At 35.8% G+C, this 25,502-nt stretch overlaps 2 protein-coding genes across 9 annotated transcripts; both read right to left on the bottom strand.

The window, feature by feature from the left end:
• Nucleotides 1–65: 65 nt before the first annotated feature.
• alpi.2 (alkaline phosphatase, intestinal, tandem duplicate 2) lies at nucleotides 66–7,842 on the bottom strand. Its single transcript, XM_011473961.4, has 11 exons — nucleotides 7,663–7,842; nucleotides 7,458–7,574; nucleotides 6,673–6,788; nucleotides 4,477–4,651; nucleotides 4,141–4,313; nucleotides 3,179–3,304; nucleotides 3,020–3,089; nucleotides 2,341–2,475; nucleotides 1,343–1,534; nucleotides 1,111–1,227; nucleotides 66–879 (listed from the first exon to the last, which is right to left on the bottom strand). The coding sequence occupies exons 1-11, from the start codon at nucleotides 7,733–7,735 to the stop codon at nucleotides 623–625; spliced, it is 1,551 nt and encodes a 516-aa protein (XP_011472263.1). The 5' UTR covers nucleotides 7,736–7,842; the 3' UTR covers nucleotides 66–622.
• A 922-nt stretch (nucleotides 7,843–8,764) lies between these two features.
• Nucleotides 8,765–25,350, bottom strand: alpi.1 (alkaline phosphatase, intestinal, tandem duplicate 1). Of its 8 annotated transcripts, none has more exons than XM_078946540.1 (14): nucleotides 25,279–25,328; nucleotides 20,845–20,950; nucleotides 19,691–19,759; nucleotides 19,323–19,439; nucleotides 18,688–18,816; nucleotides 16,303–16,418; nucleotides 14,924–15,098; nucleotides 14,356–14,528; nucleotides 13,043–13,177; nucleotides 12,889–12,964; nucleotides 12,030–12,164; nucleotides 11,755–11,946; nucleotides 11,425–11,541; nucleotides 8,765–9,966 (listed from the first exon to the last, which is right to left on the bottom strand). In XM_078946540.1, exons 4-14 carry the CDS (start codon nucleotides 19,414–19,416, stop codon nucleotides 9,692–9,694), a joined length of 1,617 nt encoding a protein of 538 aa, XP_078802666.1. In that variant the 5' UTR covers nucleotides 19,417–19,439; nucleotides 19,691–19,759; nucleotides 20,845–20,950; nucleotides 25,279–25,328; the 3' UTR covers nucleotides 8,765–9,691. The 8 variants fall into 8 exon arrangements, with proteins under 8 accessions (XP_078802666.1, XP_078802667.1, XP_023809973.1 ...); XM_078946541.1 differs by having other exon boundaries at nucleotides 19,691–19,754; nucleotides 25,279–25,326; XM_023954205.2 differs by lacking the exon at nucleotides 20,845–20,950 and having other exon boundaries at nucleotides 19,691–19,754; nucleotides 25,279–25,350.
• Nucleotides 25,351–25,502: the final 152 nt, after the last annotated feature.

Raw genomic sequence — 25,502 nt, forward strand, 5'->3', positions numbered from 1 at the left:
AGACAATTTCCATCTACAAAAACACTTTACCCATTTGGCTGAGATGACATGATGAGAAAGCAAACTTCGATTTTGTTTTTTTTATTTGTTTTCTATAGTTATATCCTCAAGTAAAACACACTAAGAGACAGAAAGGAAACTTCTAAATACTATTCAAACATTTTCAAAATAAATACAAATGTGGGGCACTGTCAGGTTGCAGATAGATGAGAAGGACAAATATTTCAGAAAATACATGGTTGCTATTAAAGCTGTTGTGTAAATAGGAATATACAGGCTGTTTTTATATTCAAAAGTGAAAATGTAAATTAAAAATGTGTCTGAGAATTTTTTAAAAGACCCTTTCTTTGATAGCTTACTCTCAAAAATGTATTAAAGATAATAGCATTATTCAAATCAAAACAAATAAAATAATAAGAACATTATTGGTAAACAAACAGATCTTTTAAAAATTAACAATATTTTATAATTTTGCTATCATCCAAAAATCAAGTTAATAAAAGTTGATAAAAAATATGTTACAATTTAGGTTTTACACGTGACTTTAAAATGAATAATTTATGTTTTAACCAGTATGCAAAATAGCAGATATTCCAAAATCAGGTCAAAACCTATTCTAATCTCAGACAGAGCAGAAGGAATGAAAGAGGCTCATCAGAAGCAGCAGCAGACTCAGGTGAAATGCTGCTGCATGGCTTCTGCAGTTTTCATAGGGCTCTAGGCAGGCTGCATAAGCCAGGACATGTGCAATGTAATTCTGCTCCTGGACCCCATGAATAAGGTGTGACATTGGACCTTTGGCAAAGATGGCCACGTCTTCTATACCGTGAGTCTCTGACTCAAGAGGAACGGCAGCCTGCTGACGGTAATCATTGGTTGCTGAAAAAAAAGGGGATAATGTTGGAAGAAAACCATTGATGCAAGGTGTACAAATTATTTATACTATGAATTACATGTACAGCTCAAACAGCAATGTTTTTTGTTAGTTTTTTATGAATCTTGTGCAGATTAATATCTTGTTTAAGTCTGTGTTATGTGCATTCCAGTAAACTAGTAGATGAAGTTCCCACATCAGCCTATCTCACTTAAAAACATCACTAGAGCACTTACAAGAGACAGTGTCATTCACATCCGGTCGACTTCCATTGGCAATCTGATATCCTGGCCCATTTCCATATACAGTAGTGGTGAAGTGTTTGCCATCATCTGCCAGTTCACGAGATACTCCTGTAAAGAAAGAAAAATATACGCAACTGTGTATCTGGCAAAAGTACAACAAGGATATATATCTTTTCTTTTATTCTTTTTATTTTATTTAACATTTTCCTTGAGTGTGTTTTACCTAGAACGGGGTTTCCTCTGGCAGAGTATCCTCCAAAAGCAAAGACATGAGAGTGGTCAGCAGTCACTATCGTGAGAGTGTCGAGTTCACTGGTGAGTTCAGCTGCTCGTCCGATGGCGCGGTCAAACTCTACTGCTTCATGTAGAGCTAGTTTAGCCTGTCCACCATGATGAGCATGATCAATTCTCCCCCTTAAAGTCCAAAAGAAGGCCACATCCACAGAGTAAATATCAAAGAGCATATACATTTTCCATTTTTAAACATTTTTTTTTAACTTCAGACTGTTATCGGTTCAACAAATTATGTTTTTGTTTATCAAATTTATTCCTTTCTTTGTTTAAAAAATGGCTTATTTTCAAAGTCTGTGTATTCGATACAGTGTGGTTTTGCAGGCTTTAGTAAAATAGGCAAGAAATAAGAAATATCTTCCTATTCAGAAACATTTTTTCATCCCACATCACTCCACCTCCACTGCTGTTGCTGCTATACATTTTTAGATATAAAACGTTTAAAAACAGCTGTGGAATCACTTATGCAACAACCGTCAAAGAGACTTTGTTTTTCATTCTATTCATATTTAACTGCAATTTACAGACATTTCTGGAAAAAAAGCAATCTAAGCTGCTTGATAGATTTGATAAACTGTAAATCTGCAAAAAATAAAAAAATGAGGAACTTTCCCTCTTAGTCAGAAAAAGAAACCTTTTGGGTGATAGGGCAAAATGTTTTTTTTTTAAACAAAATCAAAAAGATTGTTCATATGACATAAACTCTTGACAGATAAATCAGAAAATGCTCTCATTTTGAAGACTGACAAGTCTATGTTAAAGGTGTTTTAGAAAACGGGGGGGTTATTGTATTGTTTTATAAGTTAAAGAGGGTTATTCCTTACACAAAGTATTTCAACAGAGCTCAACAAAAGCCACAGATGAATCTTTGTAGCACTAGACAGTGCCAAAAGATAATGTCAACTGTTCAAAATTAAGACTTTTACTTATCTTCTACAAACAGAAAAAATCCCTCCGGCTTCTTGCTTAGAATCCTAATTGCCTTCTCTGTCATCTCTGTGAGTGAAGGGTCCATCGATGGGTCCCTTTCCAACTCATAACGGCAGTCTTTGGGTTCAAATAGTCCTGAATACAGAGAGAAGTTTCAATATTCTGACATCGCTTTGAAACTAAAAATGTTTCATTGATAAAAGGAAATAAATAAGCACCAGAAACTTTGGAAATGTACGATTAGCAAATTTATCTTGGGATTCTGTACTTCATCCAGTCAAAATAATAATGAAAGGAATATTTAATCAAAAAGTTTTAGTTTCCTTCACATTATAAATATTTGTTTGAGACATTAATATATTCTACTTCTGAAATATATGATTAAATGTCAAACTTCCTGACTACCAGGAAAAACAGTTTGTCCAGTCAATTTTTTTTCTTAAATCTTCTAAAAACTACATTTCCCAGAAGCCCATCGCTTCACATTTGGTATCACTGAAAACCACAAATGTTTTCTGTAGATAACAAAAGTGGTTCAGTCAGTAGTATGCAGTGGTTGGGAGATATTTAGGTTTAGGAATGTCCTCTACAAAAGAAAAATTTGCATTGCTGGTAGTCAGGAGTATAATTAAGTACACCATATAGATGAATATGTCTTGAAAATATAATTCCCCCTTACCCATGAGATTGTCTGTGGTTCTATGATTGACTGCATCAAACCCTTTTTTGTCCCAAACATATTTAGCCGTCTGTAAACCATAAAAAAGTGAACACAATTAAAACATTAAGAGATGAATTAACATTACTCTGGATGTCAAACTGCTAAAATAACATTTACATCTTTATTCTTCTTCCACTCCTCAACAAGATCTAGACCATCATTCCGGCTTCCTGTAAGAGTTGGATACTCTGGATCGGGCGTGTTTTTGGGAAACATGTACTGACGACCTCCACCAAGAATGACCTGTATGATAAATAATAATACAGAAAAGTTTCCATTAATATGCACAGTATCACCTCCATGATAATGCCATCATTCTTTCCCTTTGATTTACATTACATGAGTTCAACAAGTTTGTTTCAGTTCGGATTTTTTTGTTTCCTTTTTACATCACAGCATTTTCTGGTATTTATTTTGGATTTGTGATAAATTACGCATCTGTGGTTCATCTATAAGCTCTGTTCTTTTGGTTTGCCGTTTTATTGCACACATCTGCTTACTAAACTTCGCACATCTGGTTTGTTTCTTATGATTAACTCTCTCTGTCTTTTTTTAAAAATTGGTTTCACTCACTCACTATTCACATGCCTTCCATTTATTCTGTCAGTCCTGTTTAGGCATTTATTTTATTTACTCAAAATTGTTGGATTTTCAGTCAGTCTGCATTTAGGTCTCCTCTAACCAGCCTATCTGACAGATAAATCTGCCCACGTAAGCAGAAACGAAAAAGCAAAAGGAGCGATAAATCCATATCAAAACGCTCAGTCATTTGTGTCATAACTGTGTTCAGTCATTCACAGCTTTGTTTCAGGGACATCCATTGGCAAAAAAATGAGGCAATAAAATATTTTTTGTTGTCTTACAAACAGTAAGATATGGTAACACATTCACTTGTTTTTAATATTTTAACAAGTCTGCAAAATATCACTCATTAACATCTGTTGGAAAGCATCTCGAGCTACAGGTTTGAACAAATAATAAAATTTTACTTCAAATACAAGCTAGTTGGTGGTACCATCACTAATTTAATCCAAGACAAGACAGGGTTCATAAAAGAAAAGAAAGTTAGTAAATCTTACATTTATCTCTGTGTTGTTAATCAGTTGGTAGGCTATGTCTTTACAGCCATTTTGGAGAGCCTCCTCAGTGAGATCTGAGTCTGAATACCAGTCCCTGCTGGCAGAGTGAGCATAACTTGCCGCAGGGGATGCATGCTGAACTCTCGTGGTTGTGACGATTCCAACAGCTTTTCCTTAAAAACAAAACAGAACAAAAAAATTCCAAAATTAAAAGTGTGTAACACCACATGTAACTATGTAATACATTACAGTTTACTGTACCACGTTTGACAGTAATGTTTTACAACTAGATACCACTTGATTATTGATCAAATATGCTGGATATGGGGTTCAAACCTGCTCTCTTGGCCCGGTGCAAGATAGAAGAGACATTGTTCCCGAAGGAGGTAAGACAGTTATCCCTTGTGGTAGCAGCAGTGACACCCAAGGTGCCATAGTTGGCTTTTACACCACATAAGTAAGCTGTTGCTGTTCCAGCACTGTCCGGCATTTGCTCATCCACATTGTATGTCTGTGGAAAGCAAAACATACAACAACTAGAGCTTTAAATTCTAGGCATAAAAAGTCTGACTATATAATATTATCTGATTCTACAAAAAATGCCCATAAACATGTTATTTATCAACCAAATTTACACTCTTAACTTGGGAATTAGTGCATTTTTTTGTCTGAGTAATGCAAAAAGTCTATTTGATGTTATATTTAGAACTAACGCTGTGTTTTATTTTATTAACAGACAACAGCAGGCAGTCTATGGCTTTTTCACGGAACCAGATGTGCAATAATTATCTATATTTTCAGCAATCTTGAAATCTATCTTGTGGATAAAGGAAGTGGATGTTGGCATTCATTCTTAACTCTCATGCAGATCTGCTGTTTATATCTCTGCACATTATCAAAAAAAGATAGAATCCACTGAGAAAGGTAGAGGACTGCCAAAGCTTTGATTCAAAAGTTAGCGTGCGGGTTAATCTGCAAATGTAAAACAGCAATTTCTTTTCATGGCACTGCAGTCTGTAGCACATGCATCCAGTTGGGTTTATGGATCCTCTGACATACTGTATCATGCTTGCGCCTCATCAGATCTCAGTTTATCTCTTTTTATATTTTTACTCCCCTGCAAATGGAAAACATACTATTCAAAAATCTGCGTGAAATGAGGACATTTCATTAGCTTGCAGATGTGTTTTGAAACTATAAGGAATGCTGTTATTATTCATTTGTTTGATGACATTTTTACATCAAAACACATATTTTGCCCCGTCTTCACATATTACTGTCTGTAATCAGTCAGTACATCTTGTGTGTGTTTGGAGGGGGATTTTCTTTGTTTTTTAAAATGCCGTTCCTGTTGATGTGAAATTAGACATCGCTGCTTATATGATCATTCTGTATCTTGTTGAAAAATTATTTAACTATGGGGCTTGCGGTTTATCTCTGTTATGCATGTCTCCACACCTATTATCTCATTCTGATCACGTTTGATTAGGCTTAGTCATGTCTGATAGGGGCAACGCTCTTTGAACTACCTTTCCGTACAGTCATTTATTTATTTAAAGATATCTGACAGTTTTATGAGTTTTCTCACAATTTGTGCAATCTCAGTAGATTGTACGAATACACTCTTTGGTTTAAAATAAAAATAAAAAAAAGAGTACAAAAGTCAATTTGAGAAAGTAGTCATATGTAGTGATACGTTATCTTTATGTTACATATTGACCACATCAACCAACATGTGATGGACTGAAAGGGTATGTCAATCAAATATGAAATGTTCTCACTTAATCTACACATTGAAAACTCCATAGCTAAAATGTTGGGTTGTTTTTAACCCAACTCTGTGGATCAAAAGAGACTAATTTATTTCTGGGTTATTTTAACTCAGTAAAAAATGAAAACCTTGGGAGCGATGGAGGGTGCGTTCAAATGAAACCACTAGAATCCAAAAACTTTGTATTGCTTCAAAAAGTAACCCAAAATTATATCCCGACTTGAATAATTCAAGTATTGAGTTGAAGAAATAACCCAAGTGTTTTTAGAGTGTGAGATCAGACAAAATGATTAAAAATGCATTAGACTTAAGGACAAACAGCGAGTGTGTTGGTGAACCATACAGTTATTGAAAACAAGCTTTTATCTGGGTTCTTATTTTATTATAGCAATTATTTGTAGTATATAACCATTAATTGTTTAAACCACTTAGTTGTTATTTTTAATGTTTTGAGCTCTTAATGTGCACTGCCTTGTTTGGTTGTAGCCAATTATAGGATAGAATAGAATTCAATTTTCAAGTACACAGCAACAAAATGCAGTTTTTGAATCCATTCAGAGAGCTTTAGCAAAATAAATATGTATACAAATGTACATTATAGGATAAACAGTAATAGTAGGTAAGAAGTGTTTACAGTTGGAATAAATTAATTTATGGCACCATATAAACTTGAATTGAATTAAATAGAATCCTTTTGACCCTTTCATCATAAGGGTGGTTTCTTCATAGGAAGTCTCATTCTTAAAGAAGATTGGGCTGACCTTGGATAGTGCGACATAAGGAAAAGTATCCATGACCAAACTGCTCTCCTCTCCAGATTGTCTTGCCAGTTGGCCTTTAAGCATCCGCGCTGCCGTCACTGTTGCCATGCCCATACCTGAAAGCAAAAATCATCACCTCAGGGTGGTCCTATCAAGGACAGGCAATTCAGGTTGGGTCCATTCTGTTTTCTAATTCCTGGTTAAGACAAAATCTATAAAGTTTATTGAAAGTTTTTCTTTTTCCTTCAGCTTTCACTGGATTTGCTCTTCTGAGCAAAACACAAAAATGCCAACGAGTATGTAACCTTATTAATATTTTGACTCCCTGGAATTTTCAGAAAGATCTTTATTTATTTTTCTGGTCACTTAAGGCAGATCCTTTGGTGTGATAAACATGTCAGTTTTTGAGTGATACGTTGTTACTAGTTAATACTAAATAACACAAACTAGATGTTGCGGTTATCCAAACTTTGTGACTAATCAATACAAATGTTTTACTTAAACAGCAATATTGCAGAAGATGATTCTACATACAAAATAAGAGAGAGAAAAGTGAGTAGGACATATCCCTTTAAATAGTTGGCTTAAACCTTTTTGATTGACTAAATTGTTCCTTTTTTACACATTAAAAAAAGAATGACGTGATGGGGTTACTACAATAGTTAATACATGATCCGACCACTTTATTTATAGTGTAAGATATGCAAACAGTAAGTAAACGAGTATGTTTTGTTCAGGAAATTAAAAAGGGAGAAGAAACTGAATTCCTGGTCGGAAGGACTCACCATCTCCAAGGAAGAGGATGAGATTTTTGGCTCTTTCAAGGTTGCGTGGCACTTGAATGGCAGCATTAAGAGCTTCTTTAGCCTTGTTGTTCCAGTAGCTAGCCTCAAGTTCGTCCACTAAGAGCAAGAAAAAGATGCTCTGATGGTGCCATACAAAAGCAGAAAACAATATTTTAGTCTTTGCAGAGACACATACAGTACATACCTGAAATGCATAATGCCTTTTGCAATGAGAAAAAAATCAATAATCCAGTGATGAAGTGGTGTGTCTTGGCCATTGCAGTGACTGCATGTGAATCTACAAAACTGTGCTTGTTTGCTCTCTGAACTCTCTTTATAACTGCAACCACGGAGCAAAGGCCACATCAAGGAGCCTTGCTGTGTTTGAACGAAATCACAGGAGACACACCTTCTGTTAACTAAATACCCTTGACTGAAATTATTATTGATAGTTTCACAGCACGATGCATCTGATTATTTGGTCAAATAGCAACTTTGAACTCTTTTTGTTTCATATTTTCTGTAACTGTGTTTAAAATATTAAATTGGTGAGTCTGTTTTACAAACCCTTAAAGGCTTTTTTCTGTTTCCTTTCACAGATTTGGAAAAAAATCATTGGTATCCCTCTGTTAATGGAAGGAAAACTCACAAAGGGTCACTGAAACCCACAAAACAAAGTCCAAGAATAGTCACAATTTTGCTCCTAGGCATTCTTGGGTATTTTAAAATTTTTGCAAATCATGTTTAACATTTTTATGGAACACAATATGGAAAAGTTTTTTTTCTATAAAACGGCAATTACTGTTTAGGTTGTGGGGCTTGTCTTTTGTCACAAGCGGCCAAAGGTCAGAGTGAGAAGGAAAAGGCAAAGACTTACAAGTGGAAGGTGAAAGTTTTCTTTGCTTTAAGCCCCAAATTGGTAGAGAGGCTTCAGCAGACAAGGTAATCAGTTTCCAGAAAAATGAAGCATTGAAACCACTAAGATACTGTGGAATACCTTTAAAAAAAAACATTCGTTTTTTTAATAAAAGGGCTAAAGCTTTGGGAATGTTCCATTTTTATGTATAGGCTAAACACACAAAAATGACTTTTTGCAGTTGTTTAATGCTGCATTGTCTCGTCTGTGTTTTTTGTCTAAAACATATTTTCACTACGACACGATTACATAATACATTTATAAATCTTAATTACATTAAGGCAGACATCATGTGCATGGCTCATTTTACAATAGACAAAAGTTTAACCACTTACTTGAATAGTTTGTTCAGTAAAACAAAAGCTGGGATGAAAATGCACAGCTACCATTGACTTTTTTATAAACCTTTATTTAAAACAAAAACAGAGGTCAGAACTAACAGACATTTATTCATACTTTTGCTAAAAAATAAAAAAATATACTCATGATTCTGTTTAAAAATATACAATACAAATGGTTTACACATATTTTTGCAAGGCATTTGATTGAAAACGTTAGGAAGCAGTTATGTCAAAATAACCCTAAAAGATCAACTATGAGCTCATGAAAAACTTTGGTAAAGTTGCAACTTAGCATAGCAGCTCACAGTGCAGGTTTCTTTTTGCAGTCCAAAGTTGTTTTTTCCACTTGTGCAATAACAGCCGTGTTCTGATGTGTGTCCAGCTTGTGTCAAGAAGACAGCATAAGCCTCAGCCATTTGATTTTTTTCTTCCTGTTATTCTGGGCAAAATGTCAGATTAATGTGTACCAGGTAAATTGCCTCTGGGTAAATGTCTGACATCTCTGGGAGAACATTGATTGCTGAGCCTTTTATAGCTCAAGATGATCACAAAATCAACATTAAAAAAAACACAAAATAAACTAAAGCATTACAAGTTAGTGCAATTTAGTAAAAAATGTACACTTTTTTTTTTAAAAAAGGTACCTCTTGCATATTTGTTTGCACACAAACAACTTAATCTTTGCGTAATTGCAAATACCACTTATCAGTACTTGCTTTATTTACATGTGAGGTATAAACACATGCATGCTAAAGCTCGCATTTTACAGGCATGGTGGGATACATATATGTGGATACCAGGCAATAAGACATTTCTTGTCAGCAAATGCAATGCATGGTTCTCTCTGCATTCTGATTTTCCAGCCTGTGCACACACAGTCCACCTGTTCTCATCAGCACTAAGTGCATACATGCTCCTGTTTTGCTCCACACTTTTGAAGTGACTTGAATGTGGGTTTGCCTGTTTGCACATCAGGGTCATCTGAGCAGCAGGAGGAGACCAAACATGCTAAATAAGAGACCCAGATGCAATTTCCCGCATCCTGCTGATGAACGGTTGAGGGGGCGAGGAGGGCAGCTGGTATATGGCTCCAAACAGGCAGCATAGGCCATCACATGAGCAACATAGTTTTGCTCCTTAACTCCATGAAACAAGTGAGCCATTGGGCCTTTGGCATAGATGGCAACATCCTCCCCACCATGTGTCTCTGCTTCCAAAGGGACAGCTGCCTGCTGCTTGTACTCGTCATCTTCTACAGAGACATAGACAATATTCAGTGCTGCTGTTATTTTTTTTATATATATATATATATATATATATATATATATATATATATACACACACACACACACACACACACATATATACATATATATATTTTGGTGTAGCTGCTACAAGATTTTGTCACAATGCAACAGTTATACTCATGCAATTTTTTTTATAGCTATATGACCCATTAGAGACTGTTTTGCAAATCTTTTGTAATTTAAATAATTATATTTAATAGTGGTCTTTTTGAAACCCAAAAACATAATAAAAGATAACAACTTTGATGCATATTGCAAGTAAGACCAAAGCACCAAAGGTTGCATGTAAACTGAAGTAAGGTATGTAAAAAATAATTTAAGTTGAATAATTTTTAAAGTTGTCCCCCCCCCCCCATTCTCTGGTTAATTGAAACAGTTTTGATAATAATCAAACACTAGCAGAAATTTTCTGAAATCCTTTTCTTTATAATGGCGGATTTTGTGATGCTCCATGTAGAGCATACATTTTCAGACGAAATAAATGACTGCCCATTAATGGAAAATAAAAGCTGCAAAGGTTTTGGAGGCTGTTAAAAAGGGTAGATGTATTTTCTTTTTTCTAGATAAACAACTTTCTGTTATGCATGTGTGAATGGTGCAGAAGAAAAAGTTGGAACCATAAAGTCCAATGTTTCTTAGATGAAAGGAAAAGAAAAAGAAACAGAACTTTGACTGCCAACAAAAAGCACGTTTATTTTGGGTTTTCATCCATCTATTCACTTAACCTGCCATATCCCTTTCGAGGTCACTGGGTTGCTGGAGCCTGTCTATGCCAGTGTTGGGCAAAGGGGGGGGTTCACCCTGGACAGGCCGCCAGTCTGCCTTTCCTTCCCTTTTTGTAATTTTCAGTACACACCCACCCACCCACACCCACATACATATATATACATATACATATACATATACATATACATATACATATACATATACAACTTTGAAAAAAAAATCTATCTATATCTGAATATATGCATATACATATATATACATATATATATATATATATATATATATATATATATATATATACATATATATATACATATATATATACATATATATATACATATATATATATATATATATATATATATACATATATATATACATATATATATACATATATATATACATATATATATATATATATATATATATATATATATATATATATACATATATATATATATATATATATATATATATATATATATATATATATATATATATATATATGTATGTATATATATGTATATGCATATATTCAGATATAGATAGATTTTTTTTTCAAAGTTGAATGCAAAATGTAATATTAAACTCTACTTGCAAAAGTGAATTGTGAACATGTCTGTCTTTTACAATTGTCACCATCACAACAAGTCTTTAAAATATCAGTTTGCACTCACCATAATCCACCATTGTGATGTTGTCTCTGCTTCCATTGGCATGCTCATATCCGGGGCCATTGGCATAAAGAATGCTAGTGAAAGGCATTTTGTCCATGGCGTCCTTTGGTGCCAAACCTATATGAGAGTGGCGAAAGATTGTGAGTTTTTCCAGACTTATGGTTCATTATGCTCATTTACACATGATCTACCAAATCAATGAAAAAGTATAACTCTGAGTTAGATGATAAGTTAACTTTGTTTCATAGTTATTCATAGTTTGCCATCTCCAAAATATTGTAATGTCATACATGTCATTGCAATTTTCATGTTTTATGCCTAGAGTCTTACCAAAGATGGGATTTCCTCGAGGTGTGCTGCCTCCAAAAGTGAAGACATGTGAGTGGTCAGCAGTCACTACTGTCAGTGTGTCAGACTCTCTGGTGAGCTGTCCAGCTCGCTCAATAGCTGCATCAAACATTACAGTCTCCCTGAGAGCCAGTTTTGCAGTGTTGTCATGGTGGCCATGATCGATTCTCCCTCGTGAGAAAGCAAGCACCAGAGAAATATCATTTAGATTTTGAATTTTTTGACTTCACATTGGGAAATTTAGATAAGATACTCATCTTCCACAAACAGAAAATAGCCTTTTGGATTCTTCCTGAGGATTTGAATGGCCTTTTCTGTCATTTCCACAATTGATGGATCACTTGAGCTATTTCGATAAACTTCAAATTTCATGTCCTTTGGCTCAAAAAGGCCTGCAAACACAGACAGAAAAGATCAAAAAATGCAAACACCACTGCCAATAAAAAGCCACACAGACTGCATTAAAACACAGTTAATGGGAACAAAAAGGCTAATGGATGGCTGAAAATGAGCACTAATGTCTTTTTTTTTATTGTATTTACTATTTCATCTGGGAGGGATGACTGCATCACTGTTGTAAATCTTTACTGTCTTGGACACAACCTTATCTCTATCACCTAAGTGGAATTTGATTATTTCACAGAACTGGGTTCAAAGGGCAACATGATAGTCAATTTCTAAAGACTGAAGAGAAAGTTCTCACCTTTTTTTTTTATATGTGGTGATGAAATAAGAGAGTACATTTAATTATGGTGTTTGTTTTTGGGGCTAAAATAATAATGAAAATCTGTGTGGCAAGAATATAACCTGGAGATTGTAGAATTAAATCTATAATTAGACGATACTAAAATATCCCAACGCATTCCTGCTTGCCACTTAGCATTAAGTATTGGGTTAGGGGGTTGAGTGGAGAGGGGATTAAATCACTCAATTTCTAAGCAGGGGAATGATTGCAGCTGACTGCTCCCTCAGGGAATGGCTAAATTGCACAGAACAAATTTTACACCTTGAACTATGTAAAAACTGGCACTTTAACTTCTTAACTTTTACATTTAAACTGCTTCCAAGCAGTTTTGCGTAAAGTATGTGGCTGTCCTTGTAAAGCTAAATACTCACCCATAAGACGATCTGTTGTTTTGACATTTATTTCATCGAATCCCTTCTTGTTCCAGACGTAGTGGGATTTTTTTTTCTAGAACAAAAATGAGGCATGATAATAAATGCTTAAAAAACAAAGAAAAAAACAGAAGAAAATACCGAATTGACCTACAGGTTTGGCCTTCAGCCAGATATTTATGAGGTTTCTTTTGTCTTTGCGGTCCCCTTTGCGGGACGATGAGGTAGGATATTCGGGATCTGGGGTTCCTTGAGGTGTCATGTACATCCTTCCTCCTCCCAAAATCACCTGTGAAAGAAAAGACAGATTGTCGATGCTTCACATTTAATTTGTGTCAGTCCAGCGTTAAAGATGTTCAGTAATTTGGTTGGGAAAATCAAATTAAGGGTTAAGGGACTGCTTTAAAGGGCCTATATCATGCAAAATCAACTTATTAGCTTTTAAGTTTATTACAATGTTCATTCCGCACACAAAACCAACCTCAAAGTTATATTTTGCTCCATTCACGCATCTGAGTTTTCTTCTAAAAAAACCTGCTGTCTGACCACCAGCCCCTACCAATCCACAAAAACAAGCGGGTTCTCACATTTTGACGTAGATAAGTGAGAAGAACCCCTTCCAGGAAGAGTCTGCACTGCCAGCACTGCCCCCAGGCTAACACACATACACCCACTTTCTCTGCTGAGCAAGTGGTGATCAGCAAAAACGTTTTCCTTTTATATGCACAATCTGCACATCTATCTTTGCAAAAGTTTGAGCGCAAAACGCAGACACGCTGCATAGTGCGGCTCTATGTTGACGTCATGAAATGTGCGGCACCCACAAGGAGCGAAAGATTGAGGTGTCTTACTTCTGTAGGAAAATGAATTTGCGAAAATAACTTATTTGATGGGAAAATTGTTCTTTAGTGTGCCAGACATTATCATATATATGGATATATATGGATATCCTATTCCTCCAATTCCTTCCTATCAATGAGTTAGCAACAACCTATAAAAAGAGGATTATTTACTTATATAGAACAAATAGATTAGTTTTCAAATTAAATCATTTAAAAAATACTGCTATACATTTGAAAAAGTATTTTTATTGAAAAAGTTACCCCACCATTTGGGTCATGGTATATTCACCTAAAACAAACAAACAAAAAATCAGGGCTAAATGTGCAAAGATAATACTACCATTTTGAAATTTGATCTGCTACCATGGCATTGTTATGTCAGCGCCCTTATTTGCCCTTTGGAAAGTGCTTTTATTGCATTCCAAAACAGAACGGTGAGTCAAACTCTTAAAAAAAAAAAAACCCTCAACTGCAGCCCTCCTTTTTGGCATAGAAAGAAAACAACAACGAAGACATGGAGCTGGATGATAAGCATCATACTAGCTTTGCCTTCACCAACAGAAACACCTTGCTGTTAACAATCCTAGATTTTTGTGGATAAATAGATAATCGTAATGGTTCATACATCAATGTCTACATTGGTGACCAGTTGTGTAGCAATGTCGACACAACCCTGCTGGATGGCACTGGAAGGAAGATCTGCATCGCTGTACCACTTGCGGCTGACAGAATGGGCGTAAGCAGCAGCTGGGGATGCGTGCTGGACACGTGTGGTTGTCACAATGCCCACTGATTTACCTGAAAAACACAAAGATGCTCAAATCAGATCCAGAATTGTCACAATTTATTTTGATGAGAAAGATGTAACCCAATATTCCTTCTGTATGCACTTGAGTGTAATGGTTTGATAAAGAAAAGATGTTTTAAAATTAAAGTGAAGAGAAGTGAAAAGTAAAAAATGAATAATACCAGTGTGCAGGTTTAAAGGGAACCCCAAACTGTATGTGATGTAAAACACAACCTCCCCATTAAAAGCTACTGTGTAAAAATGACCTCAAACACAAAAATAAAGACAGGTTTTTATGAAAGTATGTGCCGATAAAATATATGTAGAACATTGACCCTTGACTTGTGTCTCAGGTAGCTTATCAGATGATTACCAACCCTCCACTGCCAGAAACCACTGTGCATACCTTGTGCTTTTGCACGTCGCAGCACTGAGTGCACCTCGTTGCCAAAAGTGGTGTTGCACTCGTAGACCACAGCTTTTGCATTAAGTCCTAGGGTTTTGGCATTGGCCTTTACCCCACAGTGATAAGCTGTAGCCGTGCTGGCACTGTCTGCTACCTGCTTGTCTACACTGTAGGTCTGTGTACAGGAAGGGGAAAGAAACAAAAACAATGAAAATGCAAAAATGTAACTCAAATTAATTCAGTCTCACACTTTCACTTCTTTCTATTTTACTTTACTACACTAGGGAAAATCAGAGAAGGCTAAAACAAAGTCATGGGTTCAGAATGCTTTAATATAATTTTAGGCCATGGTTGACAAATTTAAATGTAAAAGGTAAACAAGACGGCTTTTGTCTGCATAAAAAAAGTTTATGTTTCTACCATCTATTAAGGTAGATGTGATCATTGACTTTCTTTCAGTAGGTAAGTGCCAGACAATCCAATTCTTGATTATGTCATGTCTTGCACTCCTACAATATGTAGAGATTGATCCTTTCCATTACAATTCCATGAAAATTTGACTTTTTGTTTCACTCTTTCAAAGAAACCTGGCTGAATATTTTTGGTGTTGAATGCAAAAATTAATAGTTTTTTAAATGCATTTGTGCATTCTATAAGCATTCTCATGGAACTTGTTCTTTTTCAAAGCTTCAAAGCTGCCTTGATTGTAGGTTGACAAAAGGCAACAAAAACACAAAGCAGCTACTTAACTTCTGAATCACATTTATAAAACAATAATTTAGGGATTAAGACTATGCTACATATGAGATTTTAAACAACTTCACATAGCAATTTGTGGATTTATGTGGAGGAGTTTTTTTTTTTTTTCAAACATGCAGAAGCATGTTGAGGGAAATCCCTGAAGAAACATTTTCACACATGCACTGCAACTCTACAGTTTCCTATCCAGGAAAGTAAATATTAAGCATTTTGACAAGAATTTCAGGAATTATTTTAAAGCTAATGTGATGTACGGAATTGACCGTTTCTATGAGAATTAGGGTGAAGTTAGGTTTTGAAAATGTTATCCTTATGCTTTGAATTTAACTGCTTGCACTGTCAATACTTCTTGCAGAGAACATGACCTTAAAATTAAGTTTACATGAGATCATTTCTTTGGGGTAAAATCTGTCAAACCATGAAATTAAAGTGCAGAAAATAAATTCCTCAAGCCTACTAGACCTTTCTACAGCTAGAACTTTTATAAAAAAAAAAACAACATTTAGTGTTCTAGTCTTGGGATAGGTATAAAGATTGGTGTTTTCGTTAAGTTTTCTAATCTTTTGAAACTTTGGATGAATGATAGATGGATGAATGGATGTTTTAGGTGGTGTTATCACCTTAGAAAGGGCAACATAGGGGAAGGTGTCCATGGCCAGCACTGTTTCCTCTCCAGACCAACCCTCCATCTGACCTCTTAGGATTCGAGCTGCTGATACTGTGGTCACACCCATTCCTGACCAAAAAAAAAAAAAGAAAAAGAAAAAGAAAAAGAAAAAGAAAAAGTTTGAGAACGTTATCCAGCAGTGAAGTGCCCAGGGTGTTCCCTCCCAACAGTGGCGGGGATTGCTCCAAGAATCCTGAGACCACAAATGATAAACAGAGGGAAATGGATGCTAGGTTGACATATCTCACAAGAACAGGCAGATGGCTGGATCCAAATGCAGCAGGTTTATTAGCACAGCTAAAAGTCCCCAAAGCTAAATCAGGGTCAGGTAAGGAGGAGTCAATAACAGGCATAAGATCATCCGAAGAGAGACAGGGTAGTCAGAGTCCAGGCTAGAATCCGAGCAGGCAGTCAGGGTCAGAAACGGGGTCAAGAGACAGAAGATCAGGTCCAAGTATAACACTTGGCAGAATGACACAAGCAATACTTCGCACTGAGTGAGGCTCGGTGCAGAGTTTGAGTATGCTGTGGTTGATAAGTGAATAAGAGTCAAGTTGATTAGAACTATAGAGATGGTTGCCGCTGGTGACCAGAGATGGAGACAGATCTCTGACTTCCCTACAACATGACCCTAACCCTAACCCTTATCTCTTCTGACCTGATAAATTATTGTTTTCATCTATCATTCAGATTGACAAATTACATCATTCCATGTGCAATTATTATCTATAAGAATATTAATTTGACAAAAATAGAGGCATGTTGCAAATTTTAATATTGAAAAAAAAGTAGCTATATGGTTAATTTTACTCCCTTTTTTTGTTTTATATTTTTCCACGAAACTTAAAACTGTTGGTTAGAAACCTTAGACAGACAAATTGCTTAGATATTGCCCAAAAATTATAAAATGGATTTAATTTGAAACAGAAATCTTCCAATCTAGATTATACTGAAAGCGATCCTTTAATCTTGCTGCCTTTGAAGAGCCCCCTATTACACGTATTAATTCTGTTTCTTACTTGCAACAAAAATACCTCACACGTAGTTTCCAAAAAATCAATTCCAGATGTAAACCACATCCTTCTGGTTTTAGCTGCCCCTTGAGACATTACAGTGATAGAAAGCCTGTTAAGCCTTTTGAGCTATTGAAGATTAGACTCCCATCTGTGCGCAGTGATACTTAAATACCCAAACAGTTTTCTTTTCTAAATAATTGCATAAAATATTTTTGTGAGGTTTGCAGGCAAAAACTTCAGCGCACTGTTTATTGTGCAAGTCGTTTTGTGGTCTTAACAATTAACATTGAATTGTAATAATAAGAGGAGTACTATCAAAGCAAAAGTGCAAAAACTTACCAATACTTGTTAAATACAATAATAAAACTTATCAGTGTCTTCTGGAATTTGCTCCTTGAGAAACATCAACACTTTCTGAACAAGGAAGTCAAGTCTCTTCCTACCTGGCTGTCATGAAAGTCAGATATCCTATAAGTCACATTGTAACAAAGAATGCATGAATCAAAGACACGCATAATTTTCTCTTTTTTGGTACTAATAAGGAGCACTGGCTCAACATTTCTACTGATGATTTAAATACAGAAATACTTTAAAATGTAATTTTAAGTGAAAATTAGAAATGCTAACTTTCCATATGTCTTTTGGACAAAAGTCAGAGCCACTGCTCTGCTTGCAACTTTATAGTCCCAGAATTTAACTATTAACTTCTTATCTATAAATCAGGCTTGTATAGATGACTGTGCTATAACCCTAAAAGAGTTGTGCAATCTTTCGGATTTTACCAGGTCCTTATAATAATTCTTGGAGCTCCCATGCATTAACCAAAGGTCAGGGCTATTATTCAATGCCGTATGTAGAGCAATTTTAGTAAGAAACTGGGATGGAGGTGTCGACATGCTTTACATGCAGCATTTAAACTTCAAACTTTATTGATTTGTACAGCGCCTTTCATTTCGGTTAAAAACACAAAGCACTTAACATAAAATCAGATAAAATAGTCATAAAATATGAAAATTATTTAAAACAGAAAATACAGGACAATCACACACAGATGGGACCCCTCCCTTACCAGACTTACATGATGAGGTAAAGATGTGTACCTTTTTTTTTTTTACTTTTTCAAAAAATGTATTTTAATATTCAGGTAAGGTATTGTAACTTAGTAAAACTATGTTTAATATTTGGATAAAACTGTTTGACATTATGAAAATAGCAAATACTTCTAAAATTATTTTTTAATTAATTAAATATTGACCCATAGTGATTCATCCCAATGAGAGAAACTTTGTCTTAATTTTTATCATCAAAATGCTTGCACCTACCATCTCCTAGAAACAGGATGAGGTTTTTAGCCCTGTGGTGTCGAGGATGGAGCTTCAGGGCAGCATTCAGGGCTGCCTTTGCTTGTGCATTCCAGTAGGCTGGCTCCTTCTCAATTTCATGCAGAGCCGCTTCACATACACAAAGAAAGAGAAGAAACCAGAAAGAGGTACATCTCAACAAATGTGTTTGCCATAAGTCAAACACATCAATGGAGGCTTTCAGACTCACTCTGCCATTTCTCCATACTGTGAATTGTATTATTTAGCCAAAATAGGAAAGAATAATACGCAGAAAAATGAAAAAAAAAAAAAACAGAAAAATTTGTTGCTTTCAATTCTGTCTATTATTGCTTGCAGTGAGGCTTACAGGGAAGTGGAAAAAATGGAAAACCTTTCCAGAAAAGCCTCAGAACAACGGAAATGCAAACAGTTTAAGCCACAGTTTACATGACCAAGTGGAGTCAGACAAAAATATACTGACACAAAGCTTAGTTCATCTGATGTCAATTCATTCACACCTGAGATGAAATTTTAGTCAGTGCAGCATACTGTATGTTCTCAAGCAAAACCATGTCTTCCATTTCTTCTTCTTAAAACAATAATGATATTCCAACTGTATGAAGCTTAACTCTCACCTCGAGTCTCCATAGTTGCCATGCTTGCAACCTTTAGGATGGGGCCCAGAAGGAAAATCTGAAGATTGAGGGCCCAAAAATGTGCCACCAGCATCTCTAATCTGCACCTTCTTGACCCTGGAAATGATGACACATGCAGCCTTCAGCCAGCAACCAGACCAAAAAGAAGAGGCTGCTGAGACCTGCAGCCCTGTCTTTATAAAGCCCTGCTGGGGTGTGTATTAAGAAAGGCCCCAGCCAGCTCATAGGCTAGAAGCCACAAAAGAGAGGAGAGAACTTGGGAGGAGGAAGAGCAAGGGGAAAGGCAGAGAAGGAAAGATTGAAACTGAGACCACACAGATGTGTGGCTTCCTAGCCCCTTTACTCACTTGGATTTCCAGAAAGACGCAAGTTGTTGAGCTGTTTAAAGAGTTGTTGGGTTTCCTGGCTCCCCTAAACTTTGCAGGATACATAGAGATGTAAATGTTGAACTGATGCATTACTGTTCTAAAGCAGGAAAAGATACATACCTACCCAATTTATGTTGGCATTCCTTATGAAAATTATTTTCCATTCCTTAACCCCCTAGCTTTTAAAGATTGGAAACATAGTCCAAGCTATTCTTTTTGTGTAGGCCTCGATGTACTCTGCTTTTAATGTTCGGAAAGTAGTCACATTTCCATTCACACAACCCCCTCCCCTCTTTGAATTTTGGTATTTAGACCCCAATATTTTTTTTCTCTCTGAATCCACTTGGCAAGCTTTTCTGTGGGATATTCTAGAGGGTCAGCCTTTTTTTTTTTCTTCTATGAAATAGTGGAGGCAGCCTGTATTATAAAAAAACAAAAACAAATCTCTTCTGAAGCTTAACAACTGATGTGGGGAATGAGGTGATCTGAACTGTCTTCCACACAACATGAAAGAATCAAAGTTCTGTTGAATGAGTTTTGCTTGGGGGCCTGGGAAGGTCCCGAAACACAAATGAGGAGGTCTCACCTAAAGTGGCCTACACTGCGCTTGAACCACAAGTGCAGGAAATGCAGGAAAACCTGTCCAGACATTTTTTGCTTTTTCTTTAGTTGTGGGTTTGCCCCTAAGAGAGAAAGTCTGGCTTAAGCTGTGAAAGTCAAACATGACAAATGTAAACACCTGGTGGCTTTTTATTTTACTCCCCCGCTTAGATCATCCATTCATTAGAAGATGCAGTGGCGCCTTTCCTTATTATATTGTAAGCATATGAGTAGAGCAGCTCTTGCTATTCAACACAATTGCAAACACCAGAAACCACAACATACATGTGTACTTTACGCACATTTAAGTTAATAGTTTAATTATCCAAAGCATATTTAGCTTGATTTTTGTTTCCCACAAAACTGATAATGTGTCTTTTCTCATTCTTTTCATAGATTACTACAATGGTGGCAATTTATTTTATTCCAAGTTACTTTTTCTCATTTTTTTCATTTAACTTCTGTTTAAAACACTTTATAAAATTCTTTATAAATGTTAATAGAAAGAACACTTTCCTCTTTTTATCACCTACCTTCTAGATTATATTGTTTCAGGATCTGAATGTTGACTGAGATCCACTTAGAGATTTTTATGCTTTGCTCTCCCCCCGGCTCGTCATAACACAGAGTTGCTTTAACCTATAGATTGTGTAAATTACAGTGGTTAGCTGCAGTGAAATGTTTAGGTTCAGGTTGTCAAAGCGTGGATAGACATATGGGTGGTGCTACACCACACAGCCAAACCTTCTAAGACCAAACTTGTACCTCAGCTTTAAAAAGATTCTTAGAATTATTTTTTTCTCAAGTCAAAAAATTAAAATAAACTGTGGATGAATTAAAGAAACTGTCAAGGAGGAAGAAAAGGTACGGTAGATAAAAAACATTCTGGCAGAATAAAAAAAACAAAACAGCACTGGTGAAACGTTTAAGCTATAAGGACAATCATTCTTCCAAACTATTTTTTGTCATGTACACTCACTCATTCACTGACTGCAGTGCAACAGACGAAGAATATATCTGGACCATTTTATGGAGGTAGAATGAAGGATATAACCCATATTTATGAAGAGCCCCTGGATTTCTGAATATGGGGACAGGAAGTCGTAAAAAATTTAATGTCGAATTGGAACTCAACAAGGGAACAATTAGAGGTGAGGTACCATGAGCTGCATGCTGAAGACAGCTCCTCACTGTAGTCAAGAAAAGATAGTTAAGCATCAAGCAGTTTGACAGTTTTTGTAAGTGGCTCTTCTATGTTACTTTTTAAAAAAAAAGTTTATTCAAATAAAAGGGAAAATTAAAGACACTGGATTTAAAGGAAGAAACCAGAATAAATTAACATCTGCGCTCACTTTGTTTTAAAGACCACTAAATTGGAAGGAATGGTTCTTCATAAAGTTTTTGTAAATCGGCTGTCTTTTAAAAAAATGCATGAACAAGTTAAGCTTACTTGGACAGTGAACTTGTATTCCTGCCAAGATTCCATATGTTGAGGAGGAAGTGCCTCGAGGGCTGATGTCCTGCTGGTTTTCCAGAAACCTGCCTTGTCTGCTGCTGATTACCTTGATCAGGTGTGTTTAGCCAATAAGGAGCTTCAATGGCAGGTTGGTTGCAAAACATGTAGGACACTGGCCCTCGAGGCCTGGATTTGGGGATCTCTGGTTTAAACCAATCAAAAAGGGAAACGCATTGCTTTTACTAAACTTTTATGCAAGCCAGAAGATCAGTTGCTTTTATAAAGAGTGACGCCAAGAATAAAGTACTCTGAAATTGTTGTAACAGTTTCTTATATGTCAAAGGAAGTTTAACTGCATGGACACCATCTCTCCATCCATCTATACATCCATCCAATTGTTAAACCGCTACATCCCTTTCGGGGTCACAGAGATGCCGGTGCTTGTCTCAGCTACTGTTGGGTGAACCCTGGAAAGATTACCAGTCTATCACAGCGCACACAATCACTCCCACACGTCTATGTCTACAACGTCTACATGGACGATTTTGAGTGATCAAGTAAGCAATGAAGCATTTTTTGGACAATGGGAGGAAGCTGGAGTGCCCTCGAGAAAACCCATGGATGCACGGGGAGAACATGCAAACTCCACAGTCTCATCCAGGATTTGAACCTGGTCTTTCTTGCTGTGAAGCCCGTATGGACACAACATTACAAAATAATAGATTTACAAGAAAGATGCTTTTTTCATGTATTCTGTAAATTTATTAGTCACTGAAGGAAAGTGTGAGAAAATAGGTGTACCTCAAATATGCTCATCCATTCAAGCACATCTTCAGGAACAGTTATGATAAATAGGATAAACACAAGAAATAATTCTTAATTTTATTTATAGGAAAATGGCTCAAGAGCCATTGACACAAGACTGAAATCTGATTTTCCTTTACGTTGTCGGTTCAAAAGTTGCAGATTGCCATGGTGGTGATGAGTAAGAGTCACCATCGTAGAAGTTCTGGGCTTCTTCATGTATTTTTAGTTTAACCACACTTTAATTTGCCAGGATCGGTTGCCATAAAGGTTCGTAGTTCATAGAATATTTGTGTTACTTTTCCAAACTTTTTTTTTGTTCCTAAATATGACCTTGCAAGCATGTAATCTCCTGTTCTTCGAACCATATCTATAATTTTTCCTCCAGAAAGTGCGTCAACTTTACAAGGGTTAAAAGTACATTTTGCTTGAAACAGTCCCTGTCATTGGCATGTTTGATAACACTACAGTTTGAATAAAATCACAGTGGTCAAGAGAACACACTAATTTGATGAAACACAAGCAACCTGACAATGCTCCACTAAATTAGACAACATGTGCGTTTGGTATATCTGTTGTCAGTAACATGTGACTAGATAATCAAAAATGGCTCCAGGGTTTCAGACTAGGGACCAAAACAATGATGGACATGACAGCATCTATATTTTCATGGGAAAAAAGGAATCTGTTTTTTTATTTTTTTTTATCAGACCTTCTAGAAATGAACACAATTTTGTTTTTCTTTTATTTATTACGCATTTTGATTTATTCTCAAATATTAATCATATTTTTTTGTGTCCCCACTTTTCAAATATAGCAACAAAGCTTTATTGGGAAGATTTATTTGGAACTGAACTGAAAGAAGTTCCTTTTCCAGCAAACCAAGCATGACCACAGTGTGTCTTCAAACAAACCCACACTTTCTTCCAATAAATGTATGTTAGACATAAATAAACATTTGTTTTGAGGTCATGGATTACAGCTTTCCTTGGTTTTGGTTTCATGATGCTAAACTCGCGTCATAAGTTATAATTTTATCCAGATCCAACAAATGTGATCTTTATAGAAACAACTGCAAGCAACCAACCTTACCAAGAATAAGTAGTTATCCATATCAATTTTCTTTTTCTTTTTTTTTACTAAGCTTTAAAGCCTCACATTGATAATTTATTGGAATTGCTGTACTACTTAATACAGACAGCAAACTACCTCAAACATTTACCTTTTACCACCCACCCTTATAAAATTAAACTGGTTTCTAGTTTACTGTTTTTTTTTCTGCTTGTATGCATGTATAGTTAATTTGCTCCATGTACTTAAGAAATGTTTTTAAGGGAAAAAAAGCGTAAATTATATGTCTTTTATAAAAATTAGGATCAATGCAGATTGCTTCAGAAAACAGTTTTGTGATTCCGATGTCTGACTTTGCTGGATTATTTATGATACATCACATGGTTTTCTCCACATAAACTTACTGCCTATTACTTAGGAAATTACACTTTTGGTCAAACATTTTATTTTATTTTTATTTATTTCAGTTTTTAGGTGGTAATTCTAATGAAAAGCTTGAAATTGAACAGAATTAAGTTGTAAAATGCCAGGGGTTTCAAATAATGGCTATTAAAAATTAAAACTGAAATGATCTCAGAATTACAACACATAAGAGGTTCAATTCCAGGAAACACAAAACAGATAAACCGATGAGAGTCGTCTATGTGCCACACAGGTTCTAAAAGCCTTAAAATTCCTTCCTCCACCTGAACAATTCTTGGTTCCTTAAACCCTTGTCTGCATCAATAATAGCAGCCCTGGAACACACTGTAGTAGTATATGTTCTCAGAAGCTTTACTTTAACAATATACTACTGTTGAAAGTGGTGGGTCATTTAAAAAATGGCAATAAAAATGAAACTGCCAATCAAAAGAGGCACTTCCATTTTAAAACTGGAAGTTATCTTTTTTTTTTTTTAAAGTGGAATTGCAAAGATAGTCAAGGTGTGTCAGTGAGGACAGTACAGGAAAGGTCTGACAGTCCAATAGTCACAACTGTGAAGTATCTGAGAGTCAACAAGTGCATGATAGGCAGCTCAGAGGACAACAGCTTCAATTCAATTCAATTAGATTACTGTAAACCTGTTTCACTTCAATTGTAATGAGAAAACTTCAAGCTGCAGATATAAGACAAGTTGAAGCAAGAAAACCATTAAAAAATTATTTAGGTTTGCCTGAGTTTGAAGCGCAGCCAGTCAGTAACACTAGAAGAAGGAGTTGTAGATCAATTTAAAATCTTTAGTCCATCTTCAAGAACCTTTGTATGACGTCAGTTAAGGGTAAAACTTTGGGTACTGGCTCCAGTCTCCATCTGTCCATTGAACAAGCTCATGCATTCACCTGTTTCCTGCTCCATATAATACTCTGCCAGTTTTCACTCTGCTCGTTCATAGATTCACCTGTGCATTGTATCCTTCAAGACAAATCACATTTTTGTCGCTGTGACGGAGCGAATCCGTCTGTCTGAGCAAGCACCATGAGCGCGCGCGCGCACAAACACACACAGGTTGGTGCGCGCGTACACGTCATAAACGAACTCTTCTGTTGTAAAACCATAATTTCTTACGAATTTCCCTTCATTTTTCTCAGTATAGACCTCGGGTGCACACTTGGTCATCACTAGTTTTCGGCATACGCACATTCAAAAGTTTACTCACGGCAGCTCAGCAGCGCCGTCTTAGCCACGCCCCCTTCAGTGACAGCCAAACCGGGGGATTTGTTTTTTTCTATTTATATAATGTTGTCAGTCCTTGAGACAGCTGTTTCTAATTTAACCTGTTTGTTTTTTGTTTTTGTTTTTACTATATAGTTTAGGGGAATTAATTGTGGTTGAAATGATTGTGAAATTAAATGAAGGTGAAATATATTGTTAAATGAAGTA

The sequence above is a fragment of the Oryzias latipes genome, chromosome 4, assembly GCF_053564925.1.
Source record: "Oryzias latipes strain Hd-rR chromosome 4, Olatipes_Hd-rR_3.1".
Classification (NCBI taxonomy): domain Eukaryota; kingdom Metazoa; phylum Chordata; class Actinopteri; order Beloniformes; family Adrianichthyidae; genus Oryzias; species Oryzias latipes.

What these genes read in the sequence shown, in the direction of transcription:
- alpi.2 (XM_011473961.4), bottom strand. Translation starts at nt 7,735, where the DNA reads ATGGCCAAGACACACCACTTCATCACTGGATTATTGATTTTTTTCTCA. An exon ending in AGTGGAAGAAGAATAAAGAT is followed by an intron (nt 3,090 to 3,178) that starts GTAAATGTTATT and finishes TATGGTTTACAG; the next exon opens with ACGGCTAAATATGTTTGGGA. An exon ending in AACCACAGACAATCTCATGG is followed by an intron (nt 2,476 to 3,019) that starts GTAAGGGGGAAT and finishes CTCTGTATTCAG; the next exon opens with GACTATTTGAACCCAAAGAC.
- alpi.1 (XM_023954205.2), bottom strand. Translation starts at nt 19,416, where the DNA reads ATGCTGGTGGCACATTTTTGGGCCCTCAATCTTCAGATTTTCCTTCTG. An exon ending in CCTATGTTGCCCTTTCTAAG is followed by an intron (nt 15,099 to 16,302) that starts GTGATAACACCA and finishes TCCTGTACACAG; the next exon opens with ACCTACAGTGTAGACAAGCA. An exon ending in CATCACAATGGTGGATTATG is followed by an intron (nt 9,967 to 11,424) that starts GTGAGTGCAAAC and finishes ATGTCTCTGTAG; the next exon opens with AAGATGACGAGTACAAGCAG.